General features: G+C 39.5%; 1 protein-coding gene across 1 annotated transcript; it reads left to right on the top strand.

The window, feature by feature from the left end:
* Nucleotides 1-268: 268 nt before the first annotated feature.
* emilin3b (elastin microfibril interfacer 3b) lies at nucleotides 269-16,419 on the top strand. Its single transcript, XM_079238733.1, has 6 exons — nucleotides 269-889; nucleotides 11,721-11,843; nucleotides 12,727-13,016; nucleotides 13,184-13,530; nucleotides 13,663-14,004; nucleotides 14,633-16,419. The coding sequence occupies exons 1-6, from the start codon at nucleotides 705-707 to the stop codon at nucleotides 15,776-15,778; spliced, it is 2,433 nt and encodes an 810-aa protein (XP_079094859.1). The 5' UTR covers nucleotides 269-704; the 3' UTR covers nucleotides 15,779-16,419.
* The last annotated feature ends 10,395 nt before the right edge of the window (nucleotides 16,420-26,814 follow it).

The following is a 26,814-nucleotide window of genomic DNA, read 5'->3' as shown; positions in this document are numbered from 1 at the left end:
TTTTTTACTTGCTTGTTTGTACTGATGTGTGTAGAAAAGAGATTCATGAAATGATACGAGTCAGTTCCCTCGCTGTGCAGCTCATCCAGGCTGGAGTTGGGGTGGGATATGCAAATACAGGCTGTCTGCCTGCCTGCCCCTTCAGAGGCAGCAGAGCAGCACGCTGCTTCTTGCACACACACACACACACACACACACACACCCTCACCCATGCAGAGTGCAGATTGCTTGGAGGGTCGAGCCTCGTCGACAGGTCGCTCACACGCTTTCGTGTGTGTATATGGAGCTGAAACTTTAGACCGCTCACACTATCTTCCCTCATTCTCTCCTCATTCCCGCTCTCCTCTTTCTCCTTTTCCCTTCCTCCAGCACACCTTTGTGTTGTCGTTCTTTCACTCATTTTCCCCCCTCTCTCTTCAGCCTCACTAGCTTTCCCTCCGTCTCTTTTCCCTCTATGAAAACTGAAAGTGTTCAGGACATGATGCTGCTGATACTCAAGCTGTTTGGGCTCCATGACTCCTTCGGGGCCCAATGAAGAAAACAGGACTTCACGTGTGACGGGGAATAACTCAACACCCTGAGGACCCTAAACTTATGTGTATATATCTTTTAACCTGCTTTCTTCACCAGGCACTTACATTTCTGGGACTCTGGAAGTAATCAAGCTTTTCAAGACTGAGAGAACAAAAGGGAAAAAAAAAACAATGAGGACCAGGCTGTGCCAACTTTCTGCACAGTTCTTTATCCTGGGAGTGTTGCTCTCTGTGGTGGACAGTAAAGGGACTTTGTATGGAGGCCCTGTAAACCCTTTCTATGGAAACAGGTACAACCTCTACAAGGCTGGACTCAACCCTCACCACTTACCAAACAAGCCAATGACCCGTCACAAGTAAGTGTTGTGTTGTGGGCATGTAACTAACAATAAAACATCATTTATGTCCCTTTCCAAGATTTCTAAACGTGAATGACCAGTGTGCAAGAAGGATTCACCACATACTGCATGTCCTTTACTGAACCCATGTCACCAGTGAGAAGCAAAGATGTGGTTTTAGTTAGAGGAACAGCTTGGTAACAGACCCCTGAATTGACACACTGTTTCTGTCTTACTACAAATCTCCCTTCTGTGGTTCACACCTAAAACTATCCGTGGCAGGGGAATGATCCTTTAAGCAACAATGGCATGCTGCATTACAAAAATAAACCAAAGTTATGGTTATTATAAAGCAACAGAGTTGATTCCCAGGGCATTGATTCCAAAACATCATGTGAGGTAGGAAAGGTGCCCAGTTAGGTACAAGACAGTAAAACTGGACATGAGAAGCTGAAAAGAGTGACACAACTCATTTCTGATTACTTAGGGTTATTTTCTTCTTGTAATTTTTTTTTTTTTCAGATTATTTTTGTTTTGCGTTCCCCAATCCTGCATTTAAAAAAAAGAGATGGTATAGTATCTTTAAAGTCAAGCTTAGCAAATGATGCTGACAGACACAAAGCTGTGAGATTAAACAGAGCCTTGTGGATAGATTTTGCCTTTGGCCTGTGGGGCTCATTTGGTTTTTCTTCCCTTTTCCTCCTCCCCTTCTCTTTTGCTTGGCTTCCCATGAGAACTGTTATGCCTTTGGACAGCTCCCCAGCTACCTGCTGCTCCGCTCAAACTGCCACAGGAGACTGCTGATTGTCCAGCCCTGCTTAGTCTGCCATGTACACTCACCTCCACCATTAAACCGCTCAGCATCCCGCCTCTTGAATGCAATGACCATTTCCTTTTCTCTTTTATGAATCCCTTTTTTTCTTGAACTTTCTTCTTTCAAAATATCATGGGATTCTTCCCTTTCACTCACACCACTGCAAAATGCCAATCTGCTGCATATCTGAGTACTTGATCAAAGTAAAAAATGCTCAGTTACTAACTGGATTTTATTCTCTGCAGGATAATGTGAAAACATTACTTTATTTTAATAACGCAGCTCCATATAATATGCCTTGGATTAGCCACACGACCACAAGTCACATATTCTAACTTATTGCAAGAAGGGAAAGAAAACTATACAAGTATTCTGGCTATGTTTTGGTGGTGACCATTAGGCTTCCAAGAAATCCTGCAAATCAGTGGAAAAACCACAGTGATCACACACTCAAAAACTTTGGATATGACTTTGTGACTGTTTAATGTACTGTGATGCCAATGACTGGAGTTACAAAGTCAGTTAAAAGGTGGATTTTGACCACCAAAGTTGTTAAACATAACTAGGAATGAAGACTGCAGCACAATTACTGTAAATTCTTATTACAATCTTCAACTTTACTGAACACTTTCTGAAAATGAATCCATCCATCCATCCATCCATCCATCACTTATCCAGATCAGATAACGGGGGCAAAAAGATAAATTCATTGTGGATCATTTGAATTGTTATTTTGATTCTTTTATAATGCTGTGTCACTTAACAGTCTTTCCAGTCTTTATCTTTTCTCAGTTCATCTGACACTAAGGATCAGCTTGCAGCATTCATTTGCCTTTTGTCAGCAGTACCGAGTTTATTTGTAGCCATAAAAGTCAGTTAACATCAGATACCTTTCGTTCCTAATTCCCAAAATGAATAAATTCACCAGATGTTGCCATTTGTTCTGAGCAAAACTAAGTAATGACAGTCAGTCAGAAATTCTTTGCTGCCAGTAGCCGATAACAATCCCCCCACGTGTATCTGTCTGTGAGTCAAGCAGCGTTTATACAAGAGCTGCTGACCTATCCTGGACAGAGGAGACCCCGGGGATGTGTCCGTTTCTGACCACCAGTAACGTTATATGAGCTCAGTTGTTGTCAGCCTGACTGGTCAGTGAAAATAGAGACTTTAAGATAACACACATGCTACGTCACGCATATAAAAACATGGATCAAAGTTTGTACACATGCATATTTGTTCACTGCTGTGCATTGTTTCAAACAATTGATTTCTTCTTAAGACATGCCCAGCTTGAAGTTTGTTTCATACTGAGCACCCTGTCACACGGACAAAGCATGTTGGATTTTGGTGAGATATTTAAAAATTCCCAGCTGTCGGTACGCCACAGACATTTTGTCGTCATGTTGAATTATCATCTATGTTTTGGCAGCAAAGCGAGTGATTTGATTTCACAGTCATTTCTTTCATTCAATACAACCACTTGCTTGCTGTGAGAAAATACACTACCCTCACTGACTATGACAGCTTAGACAGTCCCAGCACTGTACCTGTCAGAGCTTTATTACTGAGGAGCTTATATTTTTCTGTGGGTGAAACTGTGGTTTAGAGAGTTCAGAGTTGGTTTATTTTTGGGGGGGGGGGGGGGTATTTAAACATTTCGTATGAGTCACACATTCCTAGCAGAATAGTATATCTCCCAAATCACAAAGGCAGATTCGAAGGTATGAATTGTACCTTGACTCACGCTTCTGCCTCCCATATGGCACGCCACTGTTGAATAGCAGTAAAATATTGACAAAACCAGCAGTCACATACTTAACACTGGGAAAGTGGTTTGTTTTAATCAGGTGGGATCCCAACAGATGCCACATATCACCGCTGATCAGATTAGAAATGTATTTGAAGGCTTTTCTGTGATGTATGGGACAGAGATCAAGGGGGAAAGGTCAGGATGTTGGTAGAGGTTAGAGGTTATGGGCTGCTCTTGTACGTTTGTGATGAGTGTCCACTGGAGGACAGGAATGGAGCCAGTCTCCTGCCAGGAGTTACAAAGACTGAACAGTTAACTGCAAAATGTTTTATATCACTGTTATTTGGCAAACCTTTTGTCTAGCTTTGCTAAAAGGATTTGCAAATGACACACAGTGAGCAAGAATTCTTTCATTTTGTTGTTCACATCTTCTTAAATGCTAAAAGCACAGATGATGAACCAAAGATCCCAATATTTCCTCCAGGCAAAGTGTTATTAATAGCAGTGATGTTGTTATTACATAATCAAATAATGCTACTTCCTGTCCTTGACAACTTATGTTAAGTCCTTTTCTTGGATATATCTGAGCTTACTATGTGATTCTCCGTTGATGTTCTCACTTTAGCAGTCTGCATGTATAGACAGAAAGAAAGTTCTGTTTTGTTTTTTTCATTGTGGTTATTGATCCATCCATCCATACATTCATCTATTCGTCCATTTTCTATCCCCACTTAAAGGGTCACACTTTAGACCCCACCTCTTTTTTTTAATCAAATCATTACTTACTCATCTGTTGGAAAGCAGATCACGCTGCAAAAGATCATGAATTATTTTCCATCACAGATGTTCTTTTGTCAGCTAAGCTCACCCATCAGTAATCCTACCTGATTCTCCGTTGCACACAAAACACTATCAGCTGCAGGGTAGTGACAGAGCACATAAACTGGGGTGAAAACTGACATTTAGTTTCACTAAACTGCCCAAGTTTCCAAACTATTTAACTTGTTCACATCTCAGCTCATCAATTCCCTTGTCAATACCAGCCAGTGTCTTGACTGTGCACACAGATCAAAGCTAATCTAAGTCATGTATTAGGGAAAAGTTTAGCTGTGAAAGTCATTCCAGAAATACGTGTAGTATACTTTTTCTGAATACATAACTGGATGAAGACAGCCAGGTTGTTTGATTATGGATGGAGGATGAATGGATGGATGGATGGATGGATGGATGGAGGGATGGATGGATGGATGGAGGGATGGATGGATGGATGAATGGATGGATGGATGGATGGATTTATATTCTTAACATTTTGATAACAGCATCCTTTGCCTTCAGACTTTATCTTATGCAAAACAGAGCTTTCTCCTACTAGCTTTAGCTCTACTAGCTAACATACAGAGTAGAATTGATCTTTTCTTCCAAATGTCAGAAAAAAAACATACAAGCTTTCATCATATTAATTAATTATTTTGTGTTTATTGTTTACACAAGAGTAGAGTCATCTGATGTAACAGTGGAAATGAGCTCATTGTACTTTCAGGCTGACCATGTTGCCTCTTGGTGCAATGATTTGATGGCCAGTATTACTCTTAAACATTATCATCAGTTCCTTCATCAAATATCACGCATACTGCTCTTCTTTTCTGAAGATTTCCACGGACTGCAGTAGCTATAGTAAATCTAACCAAAAATGCAGTTTCAAAACTGATTTAAAAGTAGAGTAAAGCAGATTATGTGCTTTCGGAAATGCCTATGGATAAGTGATCTTGTATTCTTTAACCACAGATATTTTAACCTCGTTCAGTTCAACATAGTTAAAAAAAAAACAAAAACATTGATCTGTCCAAAGAGTTTATATCATTCCAAAATTGAAGGGAATTTAAGTCTTAGCAAATGAGACATAAAAGAAAGTAATAACATATCCAAACATACAGATTGATTGTTCACATTAGCAGTGATGAGAGGTTGTCACTGAAATATGAATGAATGAACAACAGTGGTTTGTCTTTGGGTTATAATGAGGAGAGGTGGCTTGGCTGACCTTTTTCACTGAATGACAGAGTGATCCCCAAGGTCTTAGAGCCTGGAGTATCTTTAAGCCTAATCATTAACCGAGAGCAGCCTCAGTCAAGCCATAGAGACTTAAGATATGCCATCTGGCCAGAAATAGCTATCATTAAAAGCATATATAAAAGAGATGGGTCCTGGAGGAGATATGTTAGCCTATAGACACAGTTGTTAAACGTCTTATAAAAGATTGCATGGTTTGCTATCTGGCCCACACCTGCCATAAATCTATCAGGTCTGAAAGTATTTGCTTGGGTTCAAACAGTCAGGAACCCCTGCAGGTGAGAGTGTGGCTAGTAATGAGAAAGGTGAACCATTTAGTGCCACGGTGTCAAAACAAACGAGTCAGTGGAGGGAACAGTGAGACAACATGGACAGGCTTCATGAAACATCAACAGAGGAAGGGTAAAAAACGCAATATTTGAAAGACAGGCAGAAGCACGTGTGGTATGCTTAGATAATTAAACAGAGATTACCTGCAGTTTTCACATTTTAACTTAAACAAGAAAGTCAGGATATGAGAAGTAAGATTTAAAAGTAAGTTTATGTTTTTGGGCCAGAAAAAGGGTAGAGGTGTATTTTCACAGAAAAAGAGAAAAAAAGAAAACTCCTCGTGAGAATGGAAGATGGACCTTTTTTGTTTTTCCCCAGGAGGCTGTGAAACTCAATCACTATATCCACCATGGTATCACAGTAATTTTGAAAATAAATGCCATGTCTCTATAACAGAAAAAAAAAAAAACTCAATATTTTGAGGTTTGAATGGAAATCTTTTTGAACAGAAGAGATTAAAGTCAGGTGAGGAGGTACACAGCAGAGCTTAACTCACACATCAGCCAGAATCTGGTGGGATTGGGTGGGTCACTGAGGGTCATTGTAAGGGTGTGGAGCAACAGAAACCATATTTTTCCGTATTCCGGGTGATTGCTTGCAGAATTTAGTGATACACAACGTGTAAGTTTGACTCAAACATACCAAGGAGATGTTGGAATGAAAGGTCAGGATGAAAAATGTGAATTGACATCATTTGCTGTCCCTGTGGGACATCGTGCAATTTTTTTATTGTTTCAAATAATTCAATTTTTATAAAATCCTCTAAGCTGTATGAAATCCCTGATTCAAGCGTTACGCTAACTAAGCTACTGGCTAAGTCAAATGTGATAGAAACTGGGTTTTCATAAACTATGGAAATGTTCAGAAAAAAATATTTGAATGGAAATGGTAATAATGTAAAAACTGTGCAAAAGCCCTAAACAAAATGTGTTAAAGTGGTTTTAGTCTGTTTTGTAAGGACTTTGTATGCTTTAGATATTCCCAAAAATTAAAGTCATTCCTGAGGAGAAGCTTGCTATGGAAGCACGTCTATTTTATGTTTTTTAAAGGACCACCTCTGATTTATTACACTAGTGAATGGAAGCCCAGCTAGACTTCGGGATAAGTCATCCCAAGAGAAACTTGGGAAAAGAACATGGCCGTAGCAGTGAAATGCCAGTTCTGAGAAACATGTGAGGTTTTCCAAGATTTTGTTACAAAGATCCAAGTCCTCATAAACTGGAGATAAAGTTTCATGTCACAAGTCACATTTGGACACTTGGCCAGGACACCATTGTAACACATTCAGCATCCTTTAGCATAGTTTTATAGCATCTTGGATTGACATAGGTCCTTTGGATTCTCAGCCATTCAAGTAATGGTAAAAAGTCCGTTTTAGATGAGAGATTGAATATCTACAAACCAAGAATTAGAAGTCGAGTTACTTTTATTCAGTCCTGTGTGAAGACTTAGGAATAAATGGTGGGGTAGTTTACAAATACAACTCAAAAGTGACCATAGTGGGATTCGTGCCTTTTTTTTTTTTGTCAATCACTGACATTCAATCATTCAAACACTGATGATAGAAAGTCCAAAAGAGCCACATTGTGTGCATAGTAGTTGCTATTTATGTGGGACTGAACAGTAAAATAGTACATCATTGAAGTCTTCATAACCACATTTTCTTACATTCCAGCTTGCACTGCCATAACAATTTATATTAACATGCCAAGCACACAGATGGGTGGAAGCCACGCATGTCACTACTTTGTTTATGCTCATTGAACCATCTGTGTTTTACTATTCTGGGTTTATTTACACAGCTGTGACACTGTCATCAACCTGAGAGATGTGATCGTTTCTCTCACCTGAAAACACCTCCTCCATAGTCACTGATGTGAAACAGCTTCATCCCGCTAAACTGTAAATTCTCATAGAGTTGCAGATTTCTAATTCTGAGTATCATATCAAGTTAAAGTCCACGCAGCTGTATGACAAACAAAACTTCTGGCTGATATGAAGTCAGAAGCTTCAGCTGCAGCTTAAAAGCATCGTTTTATCTCATTCATTTTGCTCCAAAGCTTTGAATTTGCAGCTACGAATTATTATAGAATACACCACACTGGTCGTTCAGTACGACCTCAACACATTTGACTGCTTTCAGATGTCTGGTCTGCTGACTAAATATTACCATCAATGATGATGATAAAGCATTGAGGGCAGTAACATCTAGCTGCAATGTTTTAGATTATGAACACTTGAAAAAAAGCATCATCTCACCCTTGTTTGATTTGTGTGGTCTTTAAAAACCTAGTAGCCCACCATGGCCATGAAAGAGGAAGTGATATCTATTGCCCCTAAAAACAACAAAACAAGGAAACTGATTGGAAGGAGTGAAGCTGAGGGAGGCAGCATGGATTTTTTTCTGGGTGTTATATATGATGATATATTGCGGAGGTCTGTTTCATTTGCCAGTGCTAGTTGTTTTTAAATGTGAGCCATAAATAAAGTTGACTTGACCCGAGCGACTTTCATTGTGTTGCTATCCTGTGTGGCCAGCCTTCCCACCTGTCATGCATGAGTGCTTCAACAAACACAAGAGACTGTTTATGTTTTTCAACACAAGTTTCCTCGTGCCATGTTGGTTCAGGGGTGAAGTCTGGAAAAGATCTGAATAAACCATCACTCTCACCTTTGTCCTCTTCTCCTTCCTCTTCATATATCTTTGATCTCGGATCACATGGATCTGGATTTCCTTATTTTTACTCGACGGTGCCCAGATAAGTGCTGCTTTTCCCAGCTGGAGATCCATCTGCACACATGAGCATCCCAGACACAGTTCTCATCATGGCTGAGACAAAACCAAAACCTATATGACCACATATGACCACTTTCACAGCCTGGGGGATACATTTTTGGCATCAGGCTTGTGTCATCTGTACAAGTTTAGACACATTATCATTGTATTTCAAACTGAACCTCAACATTCATCCTACTAAAATCTGTGTTTACATAGCAGAGGTGACCTGCTGTTGCTCTGACCGACACTGCAGCGCAGAGGTACGGGATCTATCCCAGAAGTCAGACCCCATGTCTGTGAGACACTGAGGATAGAATATCCCTCAAAGACCCAAATAACACTGACAGATCTGTGAAAACATGCAGACTGGGTAAAAGTAAGAGACTCCAATGCACAGGGCAAATTTCTTTTTCTCATGTAAAACTACACTCCTTTACTTTTCAACCATTGTCAAGGTCTCTGGCTGCCCCCCAGATGTGCACCTGACAAACAAATCAGTGAATCTGGGCACTTCTTACTTCTCTGATCTGCCTATATATGTAGAAGACTCATTCACACATGCACTAAGGCTGCTTTTTGTCAGCTGTCATAAGTACTCTTAAAGGATGCCTGCAAGAGTTTTCATTCCAACTTTGACACAAACAAGTGGTGAAGCACTTTAATCCTTTCGATAAATCTTTCATTTATATGAAGAGGTTAAATCTGGTGTGATTATGCGATACTTCCATCTTCCATGCTTCCATTTTGTCTCTACAAATACATGTATGCATGGAATAAAAGAAGGGAAGGAAGATAAAGCTCTAGTTCTGTGTTTTCTCTCAGACGTTCCCAACAACAGATGACAGCACAGGGAGTGATCAGAGTTAAACCCTCCCAGGGATAGTAAAGAAAAGAGCTTGCAGGTGGGGTCTAAAGGAGAAGCAAAAAGAAAATATCAGCTGTGTTCTAACATCAAATGTGACAGCATTTTAATGAAAGAATTGAAAGAGCGCAGGGAAAACATGCTAGAAGGAAAACCGCAGCTTATTTTGAATTGTCACATTAAACTTGCAGTTTTTTATTTAATCTTCCTGCAGTAAGTAACACGTGCTACTTCCATCTAACAAGATTTGCTTGTTTTTATTTCACTAAAAAAAAAATCCACTGTAGCAACCAGCTGCAACTGCATGTGTGACTTTAAAGAGGTCTCATCATACCACATCAGCTCAGGTCCTAATTGCCGCTTCCTTAACAACGCACAACCTGACAGCAGGTTGTCAGCTTGGTATGAAAGGAGCTCTGTGATTCTGGGTCCTGCCCTTTCCCTTCAGCCGCAATTAACATATGTCAACACGGGGCAGAGTGGTGGCGCACACACAATCTCTGTCAACACAGTCAGCGATTTGCAGCCCGCTGCAGCAGTGCAATGTTTTCTCACAGATTCCACCAGTCCGTCCTCCCTGTTAGCACTCTGAACCTGTTAACTTGACCCTCCTCAGCCCTACGTCTCTCTGCTGCATATAACACTACTATTTTTCATAAAAAACAGCTGTGGAGCACTGTTTAGCGCTGCCTGTGCAGCTTAATGCTCCCCTCTGAATGGAAGAAATCCTTCTCATGTGAGCCTAAAGAGCACAGATGTTCATTTCCTGTGTTGCACAGGGGCCAGAGGAACATTTAGCAGTTGCTATAGCTGCACTGGCAGCACAGAGAGAGGGGGGACAGAGAAGGTCCAGCTTCAGCATGATGCAACAAGTGGTCACAGAGAAGTCATTGTGTGTTGGTTTCTAGATTCGTTTTCTAGATTGAAAACAGTCTACAACCTTGTTTTTGTTGAATGACCATATATGACTCAAAACAAGCACAGTTCCTATGTTGATACCAGCAGTGTCCATAGTGTCCTGCTTCGGACTGAATCAGTTATTACATGAAATAATCAGAAAATCAAAGAAAAGTGAAGCTTTTTAAATCTTGTGTCAAAATAAAGAGATAGAAAAAAAATCATTTGACAAAATAGAAAGTAAAACTCTGAGTATTTAACAAAGCCAGATTTATTATGCTGCTTGCAAAAACAAAGAAAACCTGGAACAAAGACTCCGTCCAAAAGCTGACTCAGACCAGAATGGGACCAATATGGGACAAACGGGGGGAACGCAGAAAAGTTTCACATTCACAGAGCAAATTTCTAAAGACTAAATAAGCTCACCACCCTTTTGTGGGTGGAGTAAAAGTTTCAAACATATTCCTGAATGTGAATGAGGTGCTTGTTTAGATGAAGACGGACATTTCCAAGAAAACAAAAGCCCAGCAGATTCTTATAGAACCCCTCAGATGTGCAACTTAGCCGGACTTTCTTTGCAGGAGCGAGCTTGGCCACACCTAAAACTGATATAAACAGAAATGAATTCTGTTGATATGATTTTGTCGGTCATAAACAAAACTAAAGTGATCCGTTTTCTAATTTACTGGCATCAGTTTGAGCAGTGTAAGTTGTACTTGGCAGCAAGTTAGAATGAAACATGAACAAACCAAGTTTGTTGTGAATTTTCTGTATCACAAGCTGAAAACTTGTTGGTTACTATGGCAACACAATGTATCAGTTTGCTAAATATCCTCATGGTTTTATTCAGTGGTATTATAACTTGCATCACACAGGTCAGTTAGACTCAAACTGGCGCAGGCATGCTTACATTTTGGGTTCCAGTCCAAAATGACGATAGACATCAAACATAAAGGAAAAAGAAATCACCAACAGAGAGCATAATCGTGTATCCTGTTTGTAAAATCAGTTAGATTCTCTACTGAAGACAAAACAAGGACTGTGGCACAGCTTAGAGACAGACACAACTTATAGGACTGTTGAACCACAGAACCACTCATGACATCTATAACTTTAACCCAGAGGATCCTCAAAGCCTGAGAGTCTGGAGATGCAAGTTTGATGTTTTAACCATTTATGTGTGAATTATTGTCTTCACTGACCACAAAGTCATCAGAGTTAGAATTTATCACACTTCTGAATAGAGTGGTTGATCTTCATCACATTGACACATTTCAAAGGACATGGCAAAAGAATCCCCATTTTTCTACCTAAACTTGCTTAACGCCGAATCTTTTTTCCACACAGAAACTATTGTGCCTACATGGTCCAGAAGAACATCACATGTGCCATGCAGGATGGAGTGGAAACCTATGTGAAAGCTGAGTACACCATCAAGTGCATTTGGGGCCAGAAATGTCCTGTTGTCATGTAAGTCAACAGAAAAAGAAAAATACTGAAACTACTCAAATTTGTTACAAGTCATTCTGAGTATAGCGTGTTTGGGTGAAAAGTTTTAAATCAAGTTGCAGTATGGTGCAAACTTTATGTCAGTGCTGCCCTCTAGTGATAGTATCCTGTAAGTATTCAGTAGAGCCCTCTGCAGTCAGTGTTTTCCACAGTGGAGATGTCAATAGAGAAAAAAATAAATCTCTGAAGAATGTAATCCTCTTTATCTATTTGTTGTTTACCAGTTATACGTATTTCTTTCTCATCTGCCCACTGACTTTCGTAAATTGACAAAATGAACAACAAAAACTACAAAGTTCAGCACATTAAATGTGTCAGTCTGCTGTTTACAACAATACGGTTTGAGGATTTTAGTTTATCTTGACTGCTCTGGATCCAACTGTGCTATTTCCTTTCTCAATTTAATATGGCTTTCAAAAGCCCCCCCAAGCAAAGGAAATTGAAGTAGATTTTATCTTTAGAAATGATCCATGAATCTGTGTGTGTGTGTGTGTGTGTGTGTGTGTGTGTGTGTGTGTGTGTGTGTGTGTGTGTGTGTGTGTGTGTGTGTGTAAAGAGAGAGAAATTGATTTTAAAAAAACATAATAATGCTGAAGCTGGGTGCTGACCCAGGTTCAATCCTCTGATGCCACACCGTTTACACCACACTTTATCTTAATCTCCTAATCTTCCTTTGATCCATGTTTAATCCCATTGAGAGCAACTTCATCCCTTGTTTCTCTGATCAGCATTCCCATTCCATACTGCGCTTGTGCTCTTAGCAGAATTAGCAAAAAGCAAAAGTATTTCAGACAGGGGAAACTGATTTGTAGTAAACCCAGTACTTTTGTCTGGTTTGTTTCAGGTACAGGACGTTCTATAAGCCGACATACAAGGTGGGCTATAAAACAGTGACGGAGCTTGAGTGGAGATGCTGTCCAGGCTACTCTGGAGAAACCTGCCATGATGGTCCCACATCATTGCCTGACACTATAGGTGGCATTTTACCTCATCGTCCAGGTGTAAAAGGCTTCCCCCATGGACCTAGACCACCTATAGACCAAAGACCTGGAGGAGGCCAGCTAGAGCCTGGAAAACCCTTTCCTGGCGTACCCACAGGACACTTCCCTGCTGGGTCTGGAAAACCCAACTATGGTCAGGACAGTTTCCCTCTGGGTTATTGTAGAGCACTTTTCAGCCTACTGTATCTTTATGTGCGCATACGAGCAATTTCTTATGTCCCTTATAATGATTCTTTTTTTTTGTGCAAGGGTCATTGATCGAATAATTCTGTTTAATGCGCTTTTCCCTCAACATTCCAGGTAACAAATTTGGCATTTCAGGAGTCACTGGTGAACGTCTGGACAGAATGGAGGATGACTTGAGGCGCCTTAGCCAAGGCCTGAACACCCTTAATGGAATGGTGGTTGGACTGGAGGAGCGACTGCGCACATCTCTCAGAGAAGACACAAAAAAAATCCTGGTGTCGCTGCTGCCCAACACACCACAAGTACATGACTCCAAAGTTGCTTTTGGGGTGATCCCGGAGGGTACCCCTGATGGACTGGAAGGAGGAGAAATCTTCCCTGGATTTCGAGATTTGGCAGGAAGAGTGACAGAAGTGAGGGATGAGCTGCGAGCCAAGACTCATATTTTAGAGGAGATCCAGGTATTGTCCCTTTCTGTTTGAACACAGATCTCTAAGCAAATAAAAACTGCAACCTCTTATTTATTCTCTATTCATTTATCTGTTTTTATCTAATATTATCTCTATTTCCTTCTTGCATCCATATGCCATCAGGGAATGGTCCTAGGTCATGATGGCCAGCTGAGGAAACTGTTTGATGGAGCTAAAGGGAAACCCATCCCTGGTTCCAGCTATCCAGATGACATACTAGATGCCAAACTGGTTGGGATGAGAACTGAGATCCTGGATGGCTTTGAACGCCGACTGACCAACCTGGAGAACCACTGTGATCAGAGGATTGGGGAAGTACAGAGGCAGTGCCACAGAGAGCACATGGACGGGCAGGAGCAGATGCAACAGTCTCTGGATGGCAAAGAAACAGGGCTCAGGGAGGAGCTAGGCTCTCTGCAAGCTCAGATTCAGGGTCTTACCCTGACTGAGAGCTGCTGTGGACAGGTACGCCACGGCGTTGTGTTTTGTTTGAGCAGCATGCAAGAGAATAAGAAAATTTCTTAGTCCTTCAAATTGATTGTGAATGAATCAGATCAATCAATAAATTTGGACAAAATGCTTGTTTAACCTCTTGTCAAATAAGATCCACACCATTCATGTTCATACAGTTCTTTTTAAGGCAGGAAATACTAAGCTTAGTTTAACCATCAAGCATGCCTAACGTAAACTAATCAGCTTACGGAAATTCTGCAACAAAGTGACAAATGAAAGAAAAGACTAATAAATTATGTCAGAGAGGTGTTTGAGCTTCCGGATGCTTCCTCAACGGCTTCAACACAACTTTGTGTTGATTGTCTGTGGACTTCTACCGTAAAGACAAAAGTCATGTCCAGATCATACTTGTGCATTTGGAGACACCAGGAGCAGGAAATCTCTATCTTATTGTTTTCTATTCTTTAAGCTACATGAAGAATTTCCTGATTGAAGCTATATCTTAAGTGAATAAATATGAGACCTGATCCAGATGTTTTACTCTGATCTGCTATCAAGCAATTTCTCCTCATGATGTGTAACAAGACTGTTTGTGGAGTAACTCATGAATTAATTACTAACAGGTCATTGATCTTTGCAGGTAAACAGTCTGTCTCAGCGCATGTTGCTTCTGGAGGAGACGGTAAAAGACCTGACAGAGTCTCAGAGACAGCTCCAGACTGACCTTGGCGAAAGAAGCATCCACATAGAGACCCTAATTGAGACCCGCCTAGTGGAAATAGAGAGCAGACTCAATTCTACCACTGGTGGAGCTGATGGAATTGAAGGGCTTCCCGGTGGTCTGGATGGCTTCAAGAACATGCTAGAAGACAAGCTGAAGACTCTAGAAGAGAGAGTGTTTGTGGCGGTAGAGGAGCTGAGTAACGCCACCGCTCCTGCTCTTCTGGAGGGTCAGGTAGTCCCTGCGCTGGAGACAGAGATCGACTCAGTGAGAAGGAGAGTAGAAGGAGACCTGAGTGGGTTTCAGAAACAGTTAATAGAGTTGGAGCTCCTCTGCACCTCCTCTTGTGCACCCTCCACCCCACCAGCAGGAGGTGTCAGTGTAACTGATGTAGAAGAGCAGTGTGAAGGCATGGAAAAGAAGATGACAGATCGTCTGGACTCCCATTCTGACCAGTTAGACCACCTTAATCACACCCTGCAGAGTTTGCTCCTTCGGATTGCACAAGAGGACAGGGAGGGCTCTGTCCAGGGAGAGATCACACTATTAAAGGTCAACATCAACTCTGTGAACCGCACTCTTAAAGGCTTAAAGGACTCTATTCGTTTCATTGCCACTGAGGTGGGTCATGCTAATTCGTCATGGGATCAGAGAGAGCATCAGCTAGTCAACCAGGTGCAGGGAATCACCAGACTCATTGGCCACCAAGCCTCCCTTCTTGGAGCTGGTGAAAGGCGGCTGGCTCAGCTGAAGGTGGAACTGGCAGCCCTAAAAAGACAGTTGGCCGGGGGGCTGCAGGGCTGCCGCAACACAGCAATGGAAGTACAGAAGGAGGTGAAGGACGTTGACAGCAGGGTAAGCCAGGTAGAGGGCCAGTGCAGCAGCCTGGGGGAGCTGGCAGATCACCTGGAGAGGATCAGGGCAGAGTTGGAAAGACACTCTGATGCCTACCTGGCTGAGGTGAACGGTACTCTGGCCATCCATTCAGAGCAGCTGTCCGAGCTGAAAGGGGAGGTTAAAGACTGTGTCGCCAAGGAAGCCGCCAACCAAAACGGAGACCAGTAGCATTTGTGCTACAGTTATTATTAATGACTTACTGTATGTGTGCTTCTAATTAAGCTCAAGTGTCTACCTTTCCCTCTGTCCTGTTTGTTTTCCAACCGCATCAACACAGATGTAAATGAACTCAACTGGTGAGAGTAATTTCTCAAAAGCTCCTTGCTCCACTGCATCCAGATGTGCAGGTATTTACTTAGCTTAGTGATGTGAGAAGAAACAGAATACAAAGACATGCCTATGGTTGTATAGCCTGTATTTCCCTTCAGATTTATTCTATAGGGATTGTTTTGTTTTGGTTATGATTGTTTAGTCATTTTATTTTATTTTTTTTTAACTTATATGAAGTGACTGCATTGTTATGATGTTAACATGTTTGTATTGCAGAAGAGATAACAAAACAAAATGCTGCTACGGGTTTCTGCTGACATGCATACCCGGCATCTCTGTATTCTGGACTATTTAACAAGATACTGTATGTCAACTTGCTATTGATGCTATTTGGATTTTTTTGTAAACATTTGTTTTACAAATGTTTAAGAATGGCTTTTGTCTATATCTGCTCTCACAGATGTCTTTCTTTCCCATCTTAATCTTAAACATGGGGTATGTGAATAATAAGCTTACAGATTTCATTTTTGGAGTCTATTGGATTGTATGCCTTTATGTATAAAAACAAACCAAAAAGATTTCTCTCACATTGCTAGAAGACTTTTAGCCCACCTTTTGTCACATTCGTCAGAAACATTTCATTTTAGCTACTGTCTCTTTAAGGCATCTGTGTAGATTGAAACCTCAAAATATACTTGGTTTTATTTACATATATGCATGATTGTCATGGCTGCCTTTGGTATTCTGCCTTAGTTGTATGTGCATTATGTGTATGTATTCAGAAATGAACACCATATGTTTATAAGTTGCATTATGCTGGTAATCAGTAGTTACCTTTTGTTTGACTGGAAAAAAAAAAAAGGTAAGAAGACTTAGAGGGACAAAAGTTATGGAAATTTCGAAAACTAAAACACTGCATACAAGCTTTCAGGACCTGATATACAATCTGCAATACCACAGCTGTTGTTTTTTATGCTATGATTTCAAAATTAACCAAATATTCACCTCCTGTGGGCAAAGCAAAGTGTAGTCTTTCATGTAAAAGACTATTCAAAGGGTTCTACGTAAGACATTAAAAGCATTACAGACAGTGTAATAAAGCATACACAATAAGAAAAAGAATAAAAATCACAATAAAAATATAAATTAAATTAACAGCTAAATGCTACTTCTCCTGCGATGGACTGGCGAGCTGTCCAGGGTGTACCCTGCCTGTCGCCCAAAGCCAGCTGGGATAGGCTCCAGCTTCCCCGCGACCCTGAATTGGATTAAGCGGTTTAGAAAATGAATGAATGAATGAATGAATGAATGCTACTTCTCCTTGTTTAGTCTGGACTCTGGTCTGGACTAGTTGAGCCGAGTCATTGGATTTAAGAGTGCTGCTTGGTTTAAACTCTCTGAACATATCACAGAATAATTCTGGACCTAAACTGTTCTGGGATTTGTGAACAGTCAGTAGAGTTTTAAAATTTATCCTGTCACTGACTGGAAGCCAGTGTAAAGATTTTAAAACTGGTGGGATGTGTTTAGATCTCTTAGTCCTAGTTAAAGATCTAAAAGCAGCATTCTGGATGAACTGCAGCTGTTTAATGCTCTTGTCCTGTTAAAAGACCGTTGCAGTAATCCAGTCTACAGGAGATGAAACTTTTAAACTTTTAATTCTGCTGATGTTTCTGCGATGGTAAAAAGGAAGAAAAAAATGCTTTAGTGAAGCTTTAAAGTGGTTGCTTAAAGTCAAAGCTGAGTCTATCAACACTTCAAGGATACACACATGGTTGGTGGTTTTAAGAAAGACAGCTAATGCTGACCGTCTTCTTTTTGCTGCCAAAGAAAATGATCCCCCTTATGTCTTCATTTCATTCATTGTAGAAAATTCTCTCTTATCCAGGTGTTTATTTTCTCCAAACACTGATCAGTAAGTCTATTGCACTGCAGTTGTGTATCTTCTGCATAACTGTGATAATAAATGTTAAAATTCTGTAGTATTTGACCCAAAGGTGGCCTATACAAGTTGAACAAAAGAGGTCCAAGGACTGGCTCCTGGGGGACTCCACAAGTCACAGTTGCCAGTTGTATCAAAATAACTCCAGCCTTTTAAACAGGACCTGGACTGATTTAAGGGGCGCTCCAGTCAGTCCAACCCTGTTTTCCAGCCTGTGCAACAAGATTCTGTGATGTGCATTTAGTGTTACTATATTGATAATTTTGTTTACGGCCTAAAATCTATCCAGTCTGAGAGCTCTAATGTGCCCTCTAGTGGAATCCTGTAGTAAAAAGCCCAGAACACAAGCAAGTATTTGGACAGTTACACTCACAATAGACCTGGTTGAAAATGCAAACATGTTAAAGTCAGATAATATTCTTGATTTTGTATGCCTCATTATAATAACTGCTTCATGTATTTTGTGTTTGTATAATGCATCCCATCTACATTTCCTGAAAAATATTTGCTACGCATTTTAGGAACAGCAGTAGGTGAGTAACAAGAGTTTGCAGATTGACAGTAAGTTTCTGCAATAAGACATTATGTGCTTGTGTGTTGTACACAAACAAGTTTGTGAATAATTCTGCTTATGATGAAGTCGGTTGCTTACTCAAGTGTAAGGTATCCAAGGCATGAATACTTTCAAGAAAATCTAAATTGCGTGAAAAGGGCCAGAATCCTGACATATCTGTCAGGGATATTTCCCTAAATATCGGAAGAATCCGGACCATTTCTGGTGAATTTTGAGACATGTTTCATGTCTGGCGATATACGGACATTAAACACTGCATGAGGACATATATTGTGTCCAAACACAAGATGTGTCTGACTTTTGTCATATATGAGCTCCGAATATGACCTGCGGTCACATCCGGAAGTATCTGTGGTCAAGATACTGAACCGAGTCAGAATCCTGACATATCTGTAGGGGATATTTTTACTAAGTCTCAGAGGAATCTGGACCATTTCTGGTAAATATCCTCAGTGGTCAACATGTACCATAGCTGGTGATATACGGACATAAGATACTACATGAGGACATATACTGTGTCCGGATACAAGGTGTGTCTGACTTTTGTCATATATGAGCTCCGAATATGACCTGCGGTCACATCCGGAAGTATCTGTGGTCAAGATACTAAACCAAGCCAGAATCCTGATTTATCTGTAGGGGATATTTTTACTAAGTCTCAGAAGAATCTGGACCATTTCTGGTAAATATCCTCAGTGGTCAACATGTACCATATCTGGTGATATACGGACATAAGATACTACATGAGGACATATACTGTGTCCGGATACAAGGTGTGTCTGACTTTTGTCATATAGGAGTTCTGAATATAACCTGTGGTCACGTCCGGAAGTATTTGTGGTCAAGATACTAAACAGAGCAAGAATCTTGAAAGATCTGTAGGGGATATTTCACTGGGTCTCAGAAGAATCTGGACCATTTCTGGTAAAGATCCTCAGTGGTCAACATGTAACATATCTGGTGATATATGGACATAAGATACTGCATGAGGTTATATACTGTGTCCAGATACAAGGTGTGTCTGACATTTGTCATATATGAGCTTCGAATATGATCTGCAGTCATGTCCGGAAATAGCCGAGATCAAGATACTAAAAAGAATCTGAATCCTGACATATCTGTAGGGTATACTTCTCTGTGCCTTATAAAAATCTGGGCCATTTCTAGTAAAGTCACAAAACATTGACATTTTTCTTTCTTGATATGCGGGTTCAGGATACTTGTGCAGATATTGTGTCAGGATACCAGACAGAAGGCCAGTGTAGCAATAATGACTTAAAAACACATTTTTTGTGTTATTTATTGTATATTCTTTTTTACAACCACACGCAAGTGAGCAGAAAAGTTCATTTGACAGCAAAGAAAATACTTAAATATCAGTCTTATTATACAAATTTGACCAATATGATGTTATATATCAAAGGATGATTTATTGCTGGGCGAAGCACATGACTAAATACATTTTGCTAATAGTTCGATCACAAACATATAACATAGTTTCTTGCCTTCTTGTAGAAAAGACTACTTTAGATGTCTTGCAGCTGTCTTCAGTGGAATAAAAGAGGCATTTGAACATAGCAAATGCATCATGGGGAAATCAGACATTGTGAATGTGTTGTGGCTGCAGTCAAAGGGAAACCATGAGAAGAGGCATGTTAAATTGTAGATAAGTTTACACCTTCTTGTGCTCTCTCTTTTGGAACAGGGATTGTCCTCACAATGACCACTTCAATGGCAAATTGCTTTGGGCTTGGCCACAATGCCAGACAATGACATGCAATTCAGCCATTTTGGGTGTCTTCCAGGGCAGATTAATCTCTGTAAATCTTCTAAGTCAGAAACTCTGAATTGCAAATGTTTTGCTGAAGTTCACAGAGTGAATTTATGTTTTCCCATAGAGTATGTTTTCACAAAGAAGTAGCTAAATTACATGTTCATCTTCTGATTACTCCACACGCGAGTTGGTCGTCTCATCAGATGAAGGGAAAAAACAAAACAACAGTTCTCCATATAGATCTGATCAGGATAACTTTAGTTTAAAAGTTGCAGTAAAATAATTTTAGTTGTATGTATTGATGAAGTTATTGCTAGTAAATTGGATGTAAAACTCTAGGCAAAACTCTTTTTTCCCCTGATTTTGTTTCATGGGTCATTGTTTGAAGACGGTGGTATTTTGCTGTAAATACCACCGTCTGAAATACAAAAAGCAAACAGTTACACAGTGAAGCAGGGAAATAATTCAGACTAAAAAAATCGGCGTACTAAATGTGTGTATGTGTTGCAAGCAGATTTGCCTGCTGTGAATCTGCTTGCATTCTAGGAACATGTAAATTACATGTGATGACTCGGATGTAATGAAAAGAAGTATTGAGCAGATAGAATCTATTTCATGACCAATTAATTACAGTTGAGACATTTGTTTCTCATGTCAGTGCACCATGTATACCTATAAAATTACTAGATAGAACCAGGCATGTACCAAGTAAAATGATAGCCACAGATGTGAATAAATTGTTTGGTCAATCAAAGAAAAACTCACAATCGTCACAAAAATAATTTGAATCTGACAAAAGTAATAATAAATAAAAATTCTAATGAATTTAACCAGTGAAAGTCAAACATTGCTTTTCAATCATTCTTTAACAGAATTCTATGAAAAAATAAAACTCATAAAACAAGCCTGGACAAAAATGATGGTACTCCTAGAGAAGACTGAAAACAATGTTACCAAAGGAACATGTTAATCCAAAGTGTGTCCACTAATTAGGTGTCTACAATCTTGTAATGAGTCAGTGGGCCTATATGAAGTGGAACTGTTTGCCAAGTAGGCCAAAAGAACACTGTCTCTACCGGAAAACGTGGAGGAGGTTCTGTGATGTTCGAGGGCTGCTTTGCTGCATCTGGCACAGGGTGTCTTGAATTTGTGCAGGTACAATGAAATCTCAAAAGTATCAAGGGATTCTAGGGAGAAATGTACTTTCCAGTGTCAGAAAGCTTGGTATCAGTTGCAGGTCATGGGTTTTGCAACAGGACAATGGGCCAAAACACTCAGCTAACACAAGAATGTCTAAGATGAAAACATTGGATTAAAGTCACCTTCTATGAGTCCTGACCTAAATCCTATTGAGCATATTTGGAAGGAGTTGAGACATGGCACCTGAAAAAGGCACCTTTCAAATCTGAGAAAACTGGAGCAGTTTGCTGAGGAGTGGGCCAAAATACCTGCGGAGAGGTGCAGAATTCTCATTGCCAGTTACAGGAAACATTTGGTGGCAGTGATCGCCTCAAAAGGTTGTGCAACCAAATATTAAGCTAAGGGTCCCATCGTTTTTGTCCAGGCCTGTTTCATGAGTTTATTTTCATATAATTATGTTAAAGCATGGCTGAAAAACAATGTTTTACTTTCATTGGTTAAATATCAGAGAATTTTTAATATTTTAGTCAGATTCAAGTTATTTCTGTGACCATTGTTGTAAGTTTTTCTTTCATTGACTGAAGGGAACCAACAATTCTGTCCACATATGTATAGTTTTAGATCAAATGCAACTTTCAGTACATTACCTGTGTAATCAACAATGTGGTATGGCAGTCTTATCAACTGAGTGGGAAAAAAAACCACATAATATAATCGGCCAAGTTTTCACATTGTCTGCTATAACAGGAAGTTATTGTTGACCTACAAAAAGTTTTTACCTACACACTTTCTGCCAATATCCATGCTGCCTCTCTTCTCCATCTGACTGAAAACATGCAGTACAATGACAACAGGAGATGGATCAGCAGCTGTTATCATTGTGTATAATTTTGTTTTACAGACATTACAACCCCTCTAACCCATTAGAACCGTCCTTGATAATTCTGCAATTTAATTTGTTACACAGATGTTCTACATCTACACGTGTGTGGCAACGGTTGGTGTGGTGCTGAACTCCAACAAACAGATTACATTGGAAAAAAAAGCAGATTAACAAAATAATGCAAGTAAATCTCAAATAATGTGTAAGATGGCTAGACATAGGGGAGGCAAATAATTGATAAATACTAAATATCATTGTTGTGTTATGATGTAAAAGCAAAGGGTCACTTGCCACTTTTCACATTTCTGATGGCGGTAAAATGCTGACTGAAACATCCTTTCCACAGTGATGGCAAAAGCTTCAGTTGTCTTTCCTTCTACAGACATGCTGCTTTTTTTTTTTTTTTTTTAAACAGCAAGCAAAAAAATTAAATGACCACAAACTAATCTGTTGGACAAATCCCGAATGAATGAATGAAAATAATGGCGGGACGCTGACGAGCCGCTCCTTAGGAAGAAGTCGAAAACAACAGCTCAGAAAAACTAAAGTAAATACTGAACAAATAAAACAAAGAACGGGAGATGTGTACGAGTGCAGCATGCAGACACTCTCCAACAAGTCGCGACGACGCAGGAGTTTGCGTGAAGTTCAGACGTTCTTCTCATTCCAGCATCGCAGAGAAGCCCACACCGGGTCCGGGAGGGGCGGGGGGCACGTGCGGATATTTTCAGGTAAAACTACCTCTTTCAATCATGCAGCGATATTGGTATGTTATACTATAGAAATAATTCTTCCAATCTGCCAACGTCATATGTGTTTATGTGTTATTTAAAACCAGCAGGAGCCTGAAGAATGAACTGTTAACATGTAGGAAGCAGGGAGAAGGAGAAACATGCGGATCAGGTAAGTTGTTTAAATTAAATCTGCAAATGTCTGTTTACCTTAACTTTGATAAAAACAGACGTTAACAATTGAGAGTTGCATTTTCACCAAGGTTTTTTATTTATTATTATTATGTGTGTGTGTGCAGTGAAACATCATGTGCTGAATGCTGTTTATAATGTGAGAGATATTTATATATATATATATATATATATATATATATATATATATATATATATATATATATACATATATGTATATATACATACATATATATATATCGTCTCTGTCTGTCTGTCTGTATATGTGTGTGTGTACATATATATATATATATATATATATATATATATATATATATATATATATATATATATATATATATATATATATATATATATATATATATATATATATATATATATATCAAATACCATATTATAAACAGCATTCAGCACATGATGTTTCACTGCACACACACACATAATATAAAAATTAACCTTGGTGAAGATGCAACTCTGAATTGTTAATGTCTGGTATATATATATATATATATATATATATATATCTACATATCTATATCTAGATATAGATATATATCTAGATATATCTAGATATAGATAGATATGCATATATATGTATATATATATATATATATATATATATATATATATATATATATATAGAGAGAGAGAGAGAGAGAGAGAGAGAGACAGAGAAAGAGAGAGAGAGACAGAGAGATGTATATCTAGATAGATATATCTAAATATAGATGTAAATCTATATATAGATATAGATAATATAAATATAGATATGTAGATAGATAGATAACATATATATCAATAGATATGCATACACATATATGTATTTGTGTATATATATATATATATATATATATATATATATATATATATATATATATATATATATATATATATATATATATATATATATATATATATATATATATATTTACACACATGCATATAAATAAAGTATGTAAAAATATATATATGTCTATAGAGGTTTAGTTATACAAAAGTTTTAGGAAAGTTTAGGTGCATTATACTGAGTCTGTTATGTACAATATATCCAGACATGGCCTGTGGTTAATGAATTAGTTAACCTAACTTAATACTTTGAGTATACGGTCTGTCATAGCTGGGTGTGAATACCTCATCCTCAGTCAACAAGGATCCCATGTAATGATAAACACTTGTGTAGCTTGTGTGTAGGTGCACCTAAAAAAATTCACCAGTGTCTGTGTGCTTTAAAGAGCTTTATTCTTGTTTTCCATCTGTCTGTCCCATGTTTTGAAGATACCTGATGTCTACAGACCCTCTGACAAAGCCCAGTACTCACCTCTCATCTGTAATATCTAAACTGATGTATTGGCTATGAATATAACTGAAAGTTATACGCTTCACCTTCAAGTTTAGTTTTTCCACTGACAAAAAAAATTAAAAGCGTTTGTCTTTTGATTATTTTTCAATAGATATAGCTTGGAGAAAGCTGAAATTGATGTTTTTCTTGTTTTTCCGCAGTTATTCAAGAAGCGGGTGAAAATTGACAAGGACATCCGAATGAAGATGACCTCACATATTTAAAAGGAGCAAAATCAAACTTCAGGAAAGCAACCCTCACCAATGTGGGACTCTATCTAGCTCACTGTGGTCATCAGCAGATGCCTAAAGGCCTTGTATGAGAAGAGGAAGGGAATCGCACCAAGGTCAACACTTGCAAGATACTGTGCTGGCTTTACAAACTGCAGTCCATGTCCTGCAAAAAGTTGCTATGGATATGCTGTGGAGGAAGAAAGTAATAAGGACTCTTAGGAGACTTCCTTTCTCTGCTGTATTTTGTATTCTTCTGTTTATATTGGTTGGTGGTGAAGTATAGTGTTTATTTTGAAATATCTATTGTGAATTAATTTTTTTTAATTAAAATGTTTGGAGTAAAATGGTTTGCTGTCATTTTTACCTGAATATTGTTGATTTGGAATATACACTATTCACAAAAAGTTGGGGATATTCAGCTTTTGGGTGAAATTTCACAACAAGCCTAAAATGCATTCAAACCTGTACAGGTGAAGTTAATGTGATCTTCTCTAAGCTTTTAAATGCACATGTCCAACTGTTAAATGTTTCAATAAATTTTGCACAAGTTGCTGTTCTCTAACAAGGAGCTTAATGGCAAAAATCACGGCAGGTGTGTGATCCTTGAACTGACCAATAAATGTCCTGGTTCAATTAGAGCTTGTGTTTAAACAGTTGTCCTCATCATGCTGTTCACATTTTGACATCATGAGACCAAGACGACACCTAACAATGGAACAACAGTCCCTTGCCATTGCGATGCTTCAAACAGGACGTTCTCAGACAGAAGTGGCCACTGAGCTTGGAGTGTCACAGAGTGTCATCAGCAGGTTGCAACAGAGATATCGAGAGACTGGAAGAGTCACAGAAAGGCCTAGAAGTGGACGTCCTTTGGCCACATCCCGTGCTGATGACCGCTACATTGTGAACACTGCCCTGAGAAACCGGATGATGAATGCCACTCAACTCCAGGCACGTTTAAGAGAGGTGAGAGGCACCCAAGTGTCACGTCAGACCATTCGAAACCGTTTACATCAGCGTGGTCTGCGTGCTGGACGACCTGCACGGGTACCTGACCACACCACCAGGCACAGGCATCATCGTCTTACATGGGCCAGGGAGCATTTATGCTGGACGAGGAACCAGTGGGCCTCAGTGCTGTTCTCTGATGAAAGTCGATTCACACTGAGCAGAAATGATGGCCGGCAACGATGTTGGAGACGTCAGGGAGAGCGCTATGCATCAGCCACTGTTGTCACCAGGCGAGCTTTTGGTGGTGGCGGTGTTACAGTGTGGGCAGGGGTGTCCACTTGGTACAGAACTGCCCTACACTTTGTGAATGGTACAGTGACAAGCCCATACTACCTGAATAACATCATTAATCCAGTGATTGTGCCCCTACATGAACAGCACAGGCCTAATTTCATCTTCATGGACGACAATGCTCCTGCTCATCGAGGCCGCATCATCAGGGAATGGCTGTTGGAGACTGGTGTACCTCAAATGGAATGGCCTGCACTCTCTCCAGACCTGAATCCCATTGAAAACCTGTGGGATCAGCTGAGCCGTTGTGTAGAGGCTCGAAACCCTGCACCCCAGAACCTCAATGACCTGAGGGCTGCCCTTCAAGAAGAGTGGGATGCCATGCCTCAGCAGGCAATAAGTTGCCTTGTGAACAGCATGAGACGTCATTGTCAAGCTGTAATTGATGCTCAAGGGCACATGACGAGATATTGAGACGTTCAAATTTTTTGTTGTGGTGTAACTACCATTGTTGTTACCTTTTGTGTTGAATGGATTTTTTGAGATGAGGAAATCAGTAGTGCATCCTTCTACTTAAATGTCTTACTTTTATGATATTATATCACTGTAGCATGAACATATTGCATTTTCCATAAATTTCACCAGAAAGCCAAATATCCCTAACTTTTTGTGATTAGTGTATGTCAGAATTCTGACCTCTTACGTGACTGGTATCCTGGCATCAGAAATCACCAGAATTGACTTGAGTAGAACCTGGAGATATCCAGACTATGGATATTACTTGTGTTTGCACTGCAAATATGGCTACAGGCCACATATACAGAATCCTGACCCCAGATATGATGGATATACCAACGTCAGATATCACCAGATTTGACACAAGT

This window comes from Telmatherina bonti (genome assembly GCF_933228915.1).
Source record: "Telmatherina bonti genome assembly, chromosome: 4".
Classification (NCBI taxonomy): domain Eukaryota; kingdom Metazoa; phylum Chordata; class Actinopteri; order Atheriniformes; family Telmatherinidae; genus Telmatherina; species Telmatherina bonti.
Note: the sequence above shows the minus strand (reverse complement) of the source record. Positions and strands in the feature narration are given on the sequence as shown.